The 15,317-nt window shown below is 43.5% G+C and overlaps 1 protein-coding gene across 1 annotated transcript; it reads right to left on the bottom strand.

Moving 5' to 3' along the window:
- Positions 1–349: 349 nt before the first annotated feature.
- SP1 (Sp1 transcription factor) lies at positions 350–13,689 on the bottom strand. The gene is made up of 6 exons (XM_069970204.1): positions 13,555–13,689; positions 12,975–13,057; positions 7,212–8,577; positions 5,787–5,958; positions 4,094–4,293; positions 350–4,002 (listed from the first exon to the last, which is right to left on the bottom strand). Exons 1-6 carry the CDS (start codon positions 13,559–13,561, stop codon positions 3,686–3,688), a joined length of 2,145 nt encoding a protein of 714 aa, XP_069826305.1. The 5' UTR covers positions 13,562–13,689; the 3' UTR covers positions 350–3,685.
- Between the last annotated feature and the right edge of the window lie 1,628 nt (positions 13,690–15,317).

Below are 15,317 nucleotides of genomic sequence, written 5' to 3'. Positions count from 1 at the left end.
TAACTACTGGGAACACCACACATGTCTTGCTGTATTGGAAATGCTCTAACCCAGGGGTAGGGAAGCTCAGCTCTCTAGCTGTCGCAAAACTACAACTCCCATCATACCTGGACAGCCAACGCTAAAGCTTGATGGGAGTTGTAGTTTTGCAACAGCTAGAGAGCCAAGGTTCCCTACCCCTCTGGGTCTGACCCTACTGCCATAAAATCATTGGCCCTTTTCAAATATGATACAGCTAATAAGGAGTCTAGTTTTTCTAACAGCAGAAACGGTGGCTAAGATGATGGTCAAAATAAAACAGTGAAAAACAATGTAATATTACCGTAAAGAAATAAACCACCCAATGTGATAGAGCTCTTAGGAGACTTTATTAAAAACAAAAATGTAATTAAAGTTCACAAATGAGTTATAAACTACAGTAAATTGTCACCTTTGTACAAAAGAATGGTTTTAAAATGCTTCCCATATTACACCAGGATAAAAAAAAAAAAAATAATCATACAACATTACAAAATGTATAATTGTTGTCTAGCTTTTCGTTATTGCCAGTGTTAGAGTTTTAGGCACGGTTTATACATTCCCAGAGGTTTTAGAAAAGTTAATGGCTTAAAGAATACTGCCCCGAAATATGAACGTACGCTGAGGAAGAGACTTTGGAGGTCAGAATGGACACATATAGTAAAAGACAAACTAGGAAAGCCATTACTATCTACAATCCCTCAATAAATTTCATGGTTCACCAATGCATCGAATCTTATAAAGAGAGGGCAGAAAATCACTCACAAGAGACCCCTCTATCCAACGCTAACACGCCAGATCATCACTGTAATGAAAAGCAATGACTGATCAGTGACACACAGGTACATCTTTGCCTTTTCCTGATTCCATCCTTACATTAAAGTTTTGTGAAAACCATCTCCATGGAAATCACATTACAGTTTCATCGTTTAGTTACCCAACAATATGAAGATCCTCATTTCTCCAGGTCAATTTATAGAAAAATCCAAGATTCTGGACTACAATTACTTTTCCAGTGTCCAAGAAACTGAGTCTTCCAGTAACATCTACAAACATGGTAAAACATAGAAGCACAAGTATAGCAGCTATACCAGTACACCTCTTCCTTACTAAAAACTCATTTGATTGTTAATAAGAAATTTCTTCCCAATAAATAAGCCTATGAGGCGCTGATAGAAAACTGCACTCGCCACCTAAATATGGGCTTCTCGATCATATGACATCCAGCTTATAGCTACCAAGGTATACGACTCTTGTCTATGGTTGTGTACTGATCAATTCTGAGAATTACGTTAGGCAAATCTTAACCCTAGAGCGGAAATGATCATTCGGCTGATATAACACATGTATGTATAAGATGTGGTTAGACAACAAAGAGGACGGGTGCAAAGCTAAGCCTCATAACCTGGACACACACAAGAGAATTCATTCATTTTCCTCAGAAAACTTCACAGAAAGTTTAAACAAACTTGGAGCCTCTTGGACACAAATAGAAAGCAGTCATTTATTTACACCAAGTAGAGGTCACAGAATTAAAATAAAACTATTAGAAATGACATAGGTATCAATCCATGAGACACATAACAATGGGGAAAGGGGGGGGGGGCATTCTCCAAGATAAAAAAAAAATTATAAATCATTGAGTGTGATATATGAGTGACAATGGCTGACAAAAATGCATAGCTTGTGACTAATCGTATTCCTATAAAGTAATCATTTATGGGCAAGCCATATAATGATAGATTAAGGCACAGTCATTTGGAAAAAAACAAAAACAAAAAACATTTCCATCAGACGCAACAGGCTTACCTGACGCATCTAACCTGAACAGAAACCTCATCAAGCCCTCCATGAAACAAGACCTCCACTTCTACAGCAAGATGCAATGATTTCCTATCTGCCAAGAATAGTCTTTACACCATGGCATTAGGAGATCAGTAAACCTCTAGCTAGATTTTTATATAAGCGGAATACAAGATGACCTGAAATACCCTGGGAGGATACTCCACTGTATAAAAATACACTTTAAGTTCATATGTGTAGTCTGTGTGTGTATATATATATATATAGATATATTTATATAAAAATATGTAGGTGGAAGCCCCCACCAAATACAATTTCCAAAATAATAATAAAAAAGTTAGGTATATTTATTTACAAGTAATTTCTAAAGAAAAAAAAAAAAAAAAGAAAAAGAAAAAAGAAAAGAAAAACCTCTTCACTAACATTTGTAATGGTGTCAGAACAGGCGCAAAGAGGACACAGATGCACAAAGGCCCGTTCATGGCATAATTCAATGTCAGGAACCAAAGACACTGAAAGCATTTAGAGGACTCTTCCATAATCCTCCAATTGGCAAATGAGTAAAAGGAAAAAAGACAAGTTTATATACTGCACTGCATACAGCCTTTAAAAAGCAGGCAGGTAAGAGTATGTGAAAATGCATTACTGTCCGGGGGATTTTATTGCTCCACAAGTCGTCTTCTTCAGTATCAGAAAATCATATTTAAAAAAAAAAAAATCTAAACGGAAACAGCATTTTATCAGATCTTGTGTTTAGCTTCCAAATTCATACATCACTGGGGATAACTCCATACATAAGAACGGCCTTCTCGCTTGCACTGATTTCTAATTGTCATGCAAGCAATATGACCAAACACCAGAGCAAGAGATAGCTTTTACTTATAGTAGACGGATTTCATTACAGAGTTCCGGCCAGGTACAGACAATATTACAGTAACAGATTGGTATAATTTCTCCTGCTCAACGGGAATGTGACAGCTAATGAAGAAAAGGATATGAGAGAAAACGTATACATAATCGCATAAAATGCCTGAAATTCAATGTAGGATGCAATCTATCCATGTTACAGATTAGCAAACAAGCATAAAATAAGAAGGTTACTAATAAGATAAGGCTATGCAAAATGACCAGAGTAAATTTTGGTCTAAGCACTTGTTATAACATTAAATTTTTTGGCATTTTTGTTATTATATATATATATATATATTAACATTATATATATGTTTGTGTGTGTCTTGTTAAAAATGTATTGCTTTGACAATAATTATAAAGGTTCAATGTTTACAGGTGTACCTTAGGTTTTCCTCTGTTTCTGAAAATATAAGAAAATAGAAATATTTATTTTATATATATATATATTTATAAAAAAGAAAAAAAAGAAAAAAAGAATAGATAAGTCCTGGCAAAAACGTTCACAACCTTCACCCTAACAGAGTTCGGGGCTTTGCAGTGGCTAGCTGCCGGAGCTCCCTTGGTTTTTGAGAAGGCGAGTATCAACCTTTATATCAAGTGGGTAAAGCTCATTTCCACTCTGCCACAACCAGGTCAATGTTTTAATGTGGAGGTTTTCCATTTGAGCATACATGGTTACCTTCCTTCCAAACAGGAAGCCCTGTAGTTATCTGTAATATATTGTTAATCAATGAGGATGAAAAACAGGGGGGGGGGGGGGGGGGGGACGGGGACTGCTACAGAGCATGGGTCTCCCCACATTGAGGTTAGGAAGATAAGTTGGCACACACTTCCATGTCACAATAGATGTCTGGCATAATCCATGTATATGCTTTTGGACCCATAATTCATTTATAGCCCTAACCCAAAAACATTTTCCCAATTATTTACAGTTCTGTCTGAACATGGCCCCTCAGTAGCCATTACTACTGATATTGATTGACTGCAGGTCTGCCACTTGCATGACATTTATACCACTGCTGGCGAGACGAGCGATGCCTTCAGGCGATATTGCTTCCATGGCTACCATATTGGTGGTGATGAGGGCCTGTGGGGTGGGGGTGGACGCGGCACTTCCATCAGAACCTGTCCCCGTTTCCATTGAAACCGTTGTCATAGCTACTGGTCCGGTCTGCCCCTTCTTGTTCTGATGTGTCTTTCTGTGCTTGGACAAGTGATCACTTCTCATAAAGCGCTTTGGACACTCGGGACACACAAATTTCTTCTCGCCTAGAGAGCACATAAGTGTAAGTTAAATCACACTTTTACTATTTTATAACAAGAAGAACCCCGCCAAGACTGTTTCCTACACATAACTCACCAGTGTGGGTACGTTTGTGCCTCTGTAACTCATCGCTCCGGGTAAAACGCTTCCCACAGAACACCCAGGTGCAGACAAAAGGTCTTTCTCCTGTATGCCAACGTATATGGGCCCTCAGGTGGGATGTCTTTCCATAAACTTTGCCACAGCCTGGAACATGACAGATATGTTGCTTTTTCTTCCCTGGGTCACTTGAACTCCTAAGAATGAGAAGAGTGGTTAGTAAATGGTGGAACTAAAACTAAACCATTTTGTAAAGAATCAGTATTTTATCAGTACAAATTACATGACAGAAGTTGTAAGTAAGTTTAGCTTCACTAAAGGGACTCTGTCACCTCCAACCCAACCTCCTGAAAACCCAAAACTAAATTCATCTGTAAGTAGGATAAAGGATGTGGATTCCAAATCTGTAATTTGTAGCTTTCTACTCCCATTTATGTCACCGCTATAAGCCTACAAAGAGAACTACTTAGCTCAAGAATGTAATGGAGAGGACTGCTTAGACTCCTTCATTTGTGGCTTATAGCAAAGGAATACAAGAACATAGAAAGATAAAAGTTGTCGATATAGCATTAGCGTTGTACACGCTACTGAAGTATAACCTACTGATAACTTAAGTTTAGGGGAGTGTTTTGGAGGTGACAGTCCCTTTAAATGAAAAGAACTAGAAGACTCCTCTCTTATAATCACCTTACTGTCAGTGATCCTCATGATCTGAGACACACAGCATGTGGAGCCCCAAGTCCATGGGGGACACGGTTTTTAAATATTACAGGACAGTGGGGGGCACCTTCCTCAAACAATATTGCTGGTAATAACGCTGTGTAACCATTAAAGGGGTTGACCAGTGTAGCATCATGAAATAGACATTTTTTACTGGACAATTGCTTTAACTATTGGAAATATGGTATGATTAACAAAATTAAAACCAATTCATAAGTTATTTGGATACCCCACCCATCTCATGTTTGAGTGTAGTAATGTGGGAATGCAGACTTAGGGCTTTTTCACACATCCTGTAAATTAGGCTAGGTTCACACTGCGTTTTCAGCATCCGTTTAACGCATCCGTTTTTTGCAAAAAACGCATGAAAAACGGATTGCAAAAAACGGATTCATTTGTGTGCATCCGTTTTTCCATTGACTTCCATTATAAAAAAAAACGGATCCGTTTTTTTTGACGGACCAAAACGGACAAAAAAACGTTGCTGACCCTATTTTTCTGGACGTTAAAAAAAACGGATCCGTTAAACGGATGCTGAAAACGCAGTGTGAACCTAGCCTTATGAGCCCTACAAACGGGGAAGCCCTGTAATGGAATGTTTCCCCGCCTGACATGATTTATCAATATGATGCCAGGAGCTGGGAAACTCTCTGAATCCCTGCAGCAATGTAGTGACAGAGCAGAGCGCCTCCAATGCTGGGCAGGGAAACATTCCATTACAGGGCTTCCCGGTCTGTAGGGCCCATCATTTTTGGGACTCATCCACACATCCGCAATTTGCAGACCCCAACTGCAGATCCACAAGTATGGACTGTATAGGATGCATTAAAGCCTTTTAGTAAATGCACACAACTGTGAATACCACAGTCACCTGTCTTTAAAAGGCTAACAAGTACAACCTTTTTAATGTACACATGGCGGTACAGCTGCATTTAAGATTCTATTTACAAGTCCAGTACACAGTTCATACCTTCCCTCGCTGTCTTTACAGTAAGGACAAGTACAGGCCTCCCTGCGCATTCTTCGTCCAGGTTGGGGTTGAGGATCTGGGCTGGAGTCACCCTTTTCCATGGACGAATTGTACTCTTGTAATCCATCAGCACCAGTGGCATGAATGCTTAGTTGGCCGATTCCATCTCCTCCTTTGGGATATAAAGAAAGTTATTATGACACTCAATCTCCATTACTGTATACCAATAAGCCACAGGCAGATGACCCAGATAGCTCTAGCTAGTCTAAGTTAGTTATAGAAATAAAATTAAATCAATATTTAAAACATTACAAGATTACAGCAATTCAGTCTGTTAAAGTTTCACTGTTACTTCACAAAACTTTCGACATGTCAACATTTTTGATCGGTTCGGGTCTGACTGTTAGGGTACAAACCCACACACCGTATACACAGCAGATACGCAACAAATAAGCAGCAGATTTGTTGGTACAGATTTGATGCTGTGTTCAGTTATTTAGATATAATCTGCTGCATATTTGCTGCGTATCGCAGCAGTAAATACGCTGCTTATACGGTGTGTGGGTTTATACCCTTAAGCACGGTCCTCTCCCGGCTGTGTCACGTGATCAGTCAGGCTCCATAGAGTTCTATTATAAGTCCAACTGATCACGTGACACAGAGCCAGGAGAGGACTGGACTTAACACTGTCTTCTCCCAGCTCTATCTCCCGATCAATACAGATGTGAACACTAAGACCGATCAAAACTTTTGACATGTCTCTATGACATGTCAGAAGTTTTGTGAAAGGACAGGTACACAATAAGACATTTTAATATAAGAGAGGCAAAAATTAAGCAACTGGTAATGAAAAAAGTTTTTGAAGGCAAGGTCATTTCTGAAAAATGATTAGAACTAAGCTATATAGTGACCCCTAGTGGAGAAGACTCTCCCTGCGCGAGCTACATAGCCATTCATACATACCGAATGTAATGGTCTAAGTATATAGGGGTACTATAAAGGCCCTATATACTAAAATGTGAGCTCTACTACAGCGCCACACATGACTGACTAAAGTCAATGGTAAAACCAGCAGCATGAATGAATATGCTGTGGATCTGAAATCCAGTACTGCAATACGCTACAGATTTTCCAGTGCAGCTGCTGCCGCTCAAAAGCTAAAATGCAATACAAGTAAACAAAAAGAATTAGGAATAACCCACAAAGTCAAGGAGCCAGGGATGTCTGGTTTGTTGGGACTACTGGTGCAATTTCCTTTTTGGAAAAAACACTTTGCTGGTACCAGTAGGATTATTGAATATTTGTTACAAAAAAAATAAATAAAATAAAATGGGTCAGCAATTTTTTAGCTGCACTAGCTAGATGTCACTTGCACACATTGCCACAAACCTAATACAGTACTACTATTATTATTAGCAGACTTACCAGTTGCGTTAGTTATGGTCAGAGGAACCCCTTGAAGCTGGTGTACTTGTATTCCAGAGGCTCCTAAGGCACCTAGGTTAATGGTCTGAAGGCCAGGCATTGATGAAAGTTGAGCAGCATTCACAGTCACTGTGCCAGTTTGCATCGAGGTGGTGGCATTACCAGACTGCCCCAGAGAGACACCTTGCATGGGAGCAAGAGTGATTGTCTGAGCCTGAGGGTTCTGAACTTGTAGGTTTTGCAACTGGATCGTCTGCCAAGTAACTTGCCCATTAGGACCCACTGTAGGTGTACGGATTATTATTGGACCAGTGTTGGGCACAGTTTGAATCTGAAGATTTTGTAGGGCATCTTGTGAGATGGCTTGTGCACTGAATGTTTGGCCAGTAAGCTGTGCAGCTTGTAAAGTCTGGATAGTCTGTCCCCCTTGAACAATCTGTGGTTGAATGAGAATCTGTTGCTGCTGTTGTTGCTGAGATTGGTCACCGTCTTTTTGATGGCCCTGTTGCATGTTGTTGTTCTGCATGGTGTCAACCAATGTGAGCTGGCCGCTTGATCTCTGAGAACTCTGAACTTGGACATTGGTCCCAGGAGTGCTGCTTCCGCTGCTACAGTTCAAGAGATTTACACCGCTAGAAGTGGTGCTGGTGGTGAAACTATTGGCATTTGTAAAAAAGGTGTTGGCCTGAGAGGTGCATAGCTGTGAAGAACTAACAGGCTGAGAGTTATCATGAGTGCCACCACTCAGTGTCACTGACTGAGATGTTGGTGTCAGAGAAGCTGCATTCACAGGGAGAAGGGTGATATTGCCATTAAGAGCAACAGGAACATTGGCAAGGTACTGGGTCTGTCCTGAAAGGACATTGTTGGCTAGACCCATTCCCTGAATAGGGACAGCTTGCTGAAGAAGGTTGGGCATGGCAAGTATGTTTCCTGCACCAGTACGATTGGTAGTGGGGATGATCTGTAGCTGTCCAGAGGCGTCTTGCTGTACACTGACCTGAGGAGCGGTGGTAAACTGCAGCTGCTGACCATCCACAGTTTGGAACTGTGGTATTACTTGATACTGAATATTAGGCATTACACCCTGAAGACTGGCAAGTACCTGCTGATTCTGCACGTTCGGGGAAGCTGCCACCACAAATTGTCCTGGGGCTATTGGACGGTTCTTTGAAGAGTTATCTCCTTGGTCCTTAGATGCAGAAGCTGTGGATATGATCTGCCAGCCGTTGGCGGTCTGTGCTATTTGGGCAGTGCTCAGATCCAGTTCTGCACCCTGCTGTTGGCCTGCACCATTTCCATTTTCAGGAGGCTCTATTCTACTACAGGTGGCGGCCAATAAAGCCAATGGAGAAGGCTGGGAGTCCTATGAAAAGCGGAATAAAGCCATGTAAAACATTAAGATTGCACAGACCAGTCACATAGTAGCCAGCATTCACAATGGTAGGAGATAATGGGAGCAGGAGCAGGTTTATTGGGGTAACAACTTACTGCAGTGACTTCAGTGCAGTGATTTCAGTGATCTCACAATAGGATTTTCCAGATATATACAAAAGTAACCCAAAACAAATTTGGAACAAGTAAAATGGTAACCACCCTCCTGGACTCCCTTAAGCAAAGCCACTAACCTGACAACTAGGCCCACACAGGCTGACAACTGGGCAGTAGGGAATTACAATAGAATTCACACTCTCAAACAAGTATAAAGCAATACGGTAAATAATGTGATTGTGCTCAGACAGTACACACTGGGTCTATAAATACCATACAGAAGGGATGAGAAATGGTCGTCTCCTGAATGTCTTGTCCTACAAGGTTGGCCCATGTACATTGATTACCACAAGTTAAAACAAATTGTTGATCAATCTGTGGCCTGGTCTGGGCTCCAACACACCAGAACGGCCTTTAGTTTTCACCAGTCTCATACAATACACATACAAACAGAAGTCTAAACCAGCCTTTATCTAACATTTTAATGTATGGCTATTATAGAGTTGATAGTATATAAAACATTAAAGGGGTACTCTGGCGGAACTTTTTTTTTCTTCCTTTCATATCAACTGATATCAGAGAGATTATACAGATATGTAAATTACTTTAAATTAAAAATCTCAAGTCTTCCAGTATTTATCAGCTGATGTATGTCCTGCAGGAAGTGGTGTATTTTTTGCAGCCTGTCACAGTGCTCTCTGCTGCCACTTCTGCCCATGTCAGGAACAGTCCAGAGCAGCAGCAAATCCCTATAAAAAACCTCTGCTGCTCTGGACAGTTCCTGACACAGGCAGAGGAGGCAGCAGAGAGCCCTGTGTTAGACTGGAAAGAATACACCACTACCTGCAAGGCATACAGCAGCTGATATGTTTGAGGCACACATCTAATACTGACAGGAAAGTACGCTTGCATACCTGAGCTGTGAGAAATGATTAAATGTAGCCTACTACTGGTATATATAAGTCAATAAGTGTTCTTCAGATTACAAGTTCTTAAATAGAGACAGTGAGAGTTGTGCTCACACACAGCCTTGTCTGTACACACACAGATACCGGGTAGGTTGTCATTCTATATAGGGGTTGAAGTAAGCAGGAATACCACTGCCTCCCCTACTGTGTATTTACTTGTACCTACAAGTCTTGTAAGTGCACAGAACATTCATCAAGGCACCGCCATAGCAGGGTCCCGCCTTGGCCGCTGAATGGGTGAGCTGCCTTGAGACGTCACGTCTCAAGCCGCAGCTCAGACCAGGAAGCGGCAGCAGTGCGGGAGAACGGGGCGGTGCAATCCCACGGTGGACATGGCGTAGAAACTGGGTAGGTTAGTTAACGGCGGTGTCTATATCCACCCCCTCCCCTGCCATACGGTAAAAATGCCCCATCCCCGATTACCCCTTTAACTATATACAATGACCACTAATATTGGTAATTAAACTATTTTAACACTGCTGTCAAAACTGGCATTCAAACAAAAGGGCTGCATGTCATTGGTGGTACAGGGGTCCGATCGCTTCTACAGTCTGCCATAGGCAAGCTGTACTAGCAGTTATTAATATTTTGTAATAGCAATGCATTAAATTGAATAAGAAATCAAATGATTCCTTATAGATCACTCCTAGAGGGACTTTATATGCATATGTATTTTTTGCCTCCTTTAATAAAAATTCTAATCTCTTTCCCAGTCTTCAAATTAAGAAATGTAAATAAAAATTGCTGCGTTCAGAATCACCACACTAATAACACTAAAAATATATGAAATGGTGTAAAAATGCCAAATTTGCTGATTTTTGGTCATATGGCAATTCAGAAAAAAAAGCCCTCAAAAATTAAATTTAAGCCAAAATACATTAAAAAAAAGTTTTAATTTGAGGAGTAAAAAGTTAAAGTACGCACACACCAGCTGTGCATTTTCAGGATTATACTACATGAATAGGTGGAGAGTTACTCAGTAGTGATGACACACTGCACATGCTGGAAGATGAGTACAATACAGCACAAGAAAAAATAAAAAATAAAAAATTGGTCGAGGCGTCACAGGTCCAGACCTTTGTTTTCCCAACGTGGTTCACACATTGCTTAATTTATAGCTAAAGCCAATGCACGGATCGAGTGACCAAACAGGGGACCAAGAAAGGCAAAGTCTTAAGGTCCTATTACACAAATTGATTATTGGCCGTACTGGGCCAATTACCGGCTGTTCAGGACGATAATCGTTTGGTGTAATAGGACATGTTTATGGTGTGTTTACAGAGAGATTTACCTGACAGATTTTTTAAGCCAAAGCCAGGAATGGATTTGAAAAGAGGAGAAATTCCAATCTTTTCTTTATGACCTGTTATTGGTTTATAGTCTGTTCCTGGCTTTGGCTTCAAAGATCTGTCAGTTAAATCTCTGTGTAAACGCACCATAAGGTATGAATGTGCCCTTATATCAAGGTTTTCCAGCCAACTAGCAGAAAAAAACAAAAAAAAAAAAACACACTTCGCCCATTCCTAGCCCAGTGCCACTGTGGACTGCCTGGTAGAAGTACCCCAATAATGTTCCTGTATACTCAAAGGCCACTACAATATGCCACAATGAGCTAAAAAATCCTGCCACTCATATACACGGTGATAGCTCTGATGGAAATCCTGCCACTCATATACACGGTGATAGCTCTGATGGAAATCCTGCCACTCATATACACGGTGATAGCTCTGATGGAAATCCTGCCACTCATATACACTGTGATAGCTCTGATGGAAATCCTGCCACTCATATACACGGTGATAGCTCTGATGGAAATCCTGCCACTCATATACACGGTGATAGCTCTGATGGAAATCCTGCCACTCATATACACTGTGATAGCTCTGATGGAAATCCTGCCACTCATATACACGGTGATAGCTCTGATGGAAATCCTGCCACTCATATACACGGTGATAGCTCTGATGGAAATCCTGCCACTCATATACACGGTGATAGCTCTGATGGAAATCCTGCCACTCATATACACTGTGATAGCTCTGAAGGAAATCTGATTATTTAGCTAGAAAGGAAGCAAATCAACAAACTTGGCAATGCCAAAAGGAGAACAGGTTTCACAGTAAGGGTTAACAGGAGAGAAAACCCAGGAAAAAACAAATCCTGAGCTTCTAGATAGAACGTTGGACAGGAGAAGCTTCCCTGGCAGGTCACATGACTCCTCACATCCATGTAACCATTCATTCACGTCAGGCAGTTAGTCAACAAGGATTAGCAGCTCACGTTTCACCGACTGCTGCTTATAATAACCAGACAAGTCAGAGTGAAGTCATCAGATTTAAAGGGAAAATGTCACCTCTGCTTTTTTTTTTTTTTTTTTAATAAATGACGCATTAAAGGGGTTATCCAGCGCTACAAAAACATGGCCACTTTTCCCTCTCTCGTCTCCAGCTCAGGTGTGGTTTGCAATTAAGCTCCATATACTTCAATGGAACAGAGTTTGAATCCCCACCCAATCTGGAGACAAGAGAGAGGTGGAAAAGTGGCCATGTTTTTGTAGTGCCAGATAACCCCTTTAAAGTCACAGGGCTCATGATAGTCAATCAAAACATCCTATAGAAGCCAAATGATAAACAGCACTCCTCAACTGCTGTAAAACTACAACTCCAATCTTGCCCAATCAAAACTTATGTTGTAATGTACAATAAAAAGGCAGGCTAAAGCGTACCCCTAATCATTCTAACCTGGAAGGGATCAAAAAGCGGTTTTTTAGTGACAGGTAATATCACAGGGCCCAAGATAGTCTATCAACACATCCCATAGAAACCAATGGCAGGTGATGTGTCCCTCTCCAAATGTTGCAAAACTACAACTCCCATCATGCATGTAGTCTTCAGCTTCCTGGGAATGGAGGGGTTGTAGTTTTGCAATCACTAACTGCATGCACTGCTCACAAGCTGTATGCCTTTGGCTGGCCAGGCATGATGGGAGTTGTAGTTGGATAAGAGGTGGAGAGGGTGTGACACCACTGACCCTGTGTACTGCCTTGCTGACTAGGTTGCAGCTACACATCACATGACCAGCCCCCCATCACATAGTAACCCCCTCCTGTCTGCCAGTCTATATGCCATCCCCATCCAGTGTGCCAGCATGTAAACAAAGCCGCATGTGAGGAGCGGAGGGAGCAGGAGGAGGGGAGGCTGGAGCCTGCCCCATGTGGGCAGTCAGAGGAGGGTGGGAGCGCCAGGCAGCCGAGCACAGCCTCCTCCCGGCCGTGTGTGGGGATGGTGGGGGAGGGCGCACCTACCTGCCCCTTCTGCACGAATCCGCCTTCTCTCGCCTCGCTGTCGGCCTTCCCCGCAGTGATGTCGTCGCTCGTGGGCTCCTGGTCTGCAGGACAGAGAAGACAGTGCGGTGATGAGTACGGGCAGCGCCATCCTGTGCGTGTGCTGCGTGCAAGACAACATGGCGGGCGGGACGGGGGAGCGCCACTTCCGGGACGGGGCAGCGGCGGCCCGGGGGAGCGGGGGGAACACAGGGGGGCACGAGCAGACAGGTCAAGGTAGCGGGGTCACCACGGGGGAGGGGGGGCGGCAACCTCAGATTCCTAACCCACCCACCCAGGGGGACAGCGAAAAGGGCGGGAGAGGTGGAGAGACAGGAGGGAGGGGATCGGCGCCACCACCTCCGATTGTGGGGCGAGGAAGCAACAGGGCCGGCGGGAGTGAGGGCGGATATCACTGCTATACAGCCCCCTGGTCTCCTCCGGTAACGCCGCCGGCCTCACCCTCCGCTCTGGACCATCCTACCTGTCCAAGGCGCTGACCCCTCCTACCAACAACTTCTTCCCCTATTAAAAGCCCCGGTATAAATCCGCCATTTCTTACCGCTCATCTTGTCCGGGAGGCGCAGGCACTTCACACTAACCTTCTCTGACGATGGCAACCTAACCTGCCTGCCGCGCGGCCGAGACGGAGAGAGGGCGTGGCCACGGGCGGAGATGGACAGCCTGCCTGACCACTCCCGCTGAGAGGCGGCTCCTCCCGCCCAATGGGGTGGCGCGGTGGGCGGGAGAAAGCTCAAGACTGACAGTAGGAGAGGACCAATGATTGTACGTCCCGCCCCGCTGCGATGTGACGCAGTTGTTACAACTGGGGAGGGGGAAGGGGGGGTAGAAGGAATGTGGCATGGGCGGGAAGAAGGGCGTCGCGTTCTTCCTCTTCTGCCGAGTTCCCCTCCAAAAATTAACTGACGTGCTCAGCGACCAATGAGCGAGCGAGCTCAGAGCGCGGCCTAGCTGGCAAGAGCCAATAAGAAGTGGTAGGTGGGAGTCGGAATGCTATAGTCAGCGGTGACTAACGTAGTGTGTTTAAGCTTACACGGGGTTTAGGCGCCATTTCATCGAATTTAAAGATATTCTACCTACAGGCTGACGGTGCCGCGGTCTTCACAGTCTCTGCGGGTCACACGGTTAGCTCGGCTGTGCACGTACTAACGCCCTATAGGCCGGAGCTAGCGTGTAGTGCGACCCCTTGTGGCTGCCATAGGTTTTACATCTGTGTCCTAACGTGTGGCTCAGCAGCTGCTGCAAAACTACGACCCCCTTCGGCTGTCGGGGCATGCTGGGAGTTGTAGCTTTACAGCAGCAGGAGGGCACATTGGGGATCAGTTAGAACAGCGATGAGGAACCTTCCAAGGTTTTCTGTGCTTTCTTTGTGGTTGGGCTGTGTTCAGACTGGGTGGGCATTCCCTCTAATCTGATAGCCCATCCCCCCCATGTGGACCCTCATGTGAGTTGTACGTTTTCAGTGTGAATTCTAATCCCTGACACAAAATAGCTGTATAGGTTGTGGCTAAAGGGGTTATCCAGTGTAACAAAAACATGGCCACTTTCTTCCAGACACAGCACTACTCCTGTCCTCTAGTTCAGGTCTGGTTCATTCACTTCATTGCAACCTGGAGACAAGAGAGGTGCTGTTTCTGGAAGAAAGTGGTCTTCGCTGGGTTACCCTCTAGCCATATTGATGGCAATCCTTGGGATTTCTCAGCTCACTAACCCCACACATCACACTTGAACCCACCAAACCTGAAAACCTATGTAACATATATTGTATATGGGGGGCTGGAGGGGAAATGTGTGTTCTGACAGCTCTCACCTTTATATGTATGACTGCACAGCTCCATCGCTCAAGCACCCATTAAGGGCAGCACATCTGTTTTTTTTACGGGTATTCAGGGTTAGTGGACATGTATCTCCTATCCACAGAAGCTCCGACCACTGGGACACAAAGGGAACATAAGAACAGGGCCTTGTGGATAGGAGATAACTGATCTTACTTGGAATCCCCATAAGGGTGCGTTCACATGTACAGGATCTGCAGCAGATTTGATGGCGCAGATTTAAAGCAAATCATTGGGCCATTGGATCTGCTGCGGATCCTGTACATGTCAACGCACCCTGAGGGTACAAACATACGCAGCAGATACACAGAGATGCTGTGTTCAGTTATTTTTGATCTAATCTGCTGCGTATTTGCTACGTATCGCAGCAGTAAATACGTAGCGTATATGCCGTGTGTGTTTGTACCCTTATAGGGAGATGTGATGCTGACAAATGTTGGTTATTGTAGGGCCCCGTTCCCACTGAGGA

This window comes from Dendropsophus ebraccatus, chromosome 5 (genome assembly GCF_027789765.1).
Source record: "Dendropsophus ebraccatus isolate aDenEbr1 chromosome 5, aDenEbr1.pat, whole genome shotgun sequence".
In the NCBI taxonomy this organism is placed as follows: Eukaryota; Metazoa; Chordata; class Amphibia; order Anura; family Hylidae; genus Dendropsophus; species Dendropsophus ebraccatus.
The sequence above is the reverse complement of the archived record's forward strand: the minus strand, read 5'-3'. Positions and strand labels throughout refer to the sequence as shown.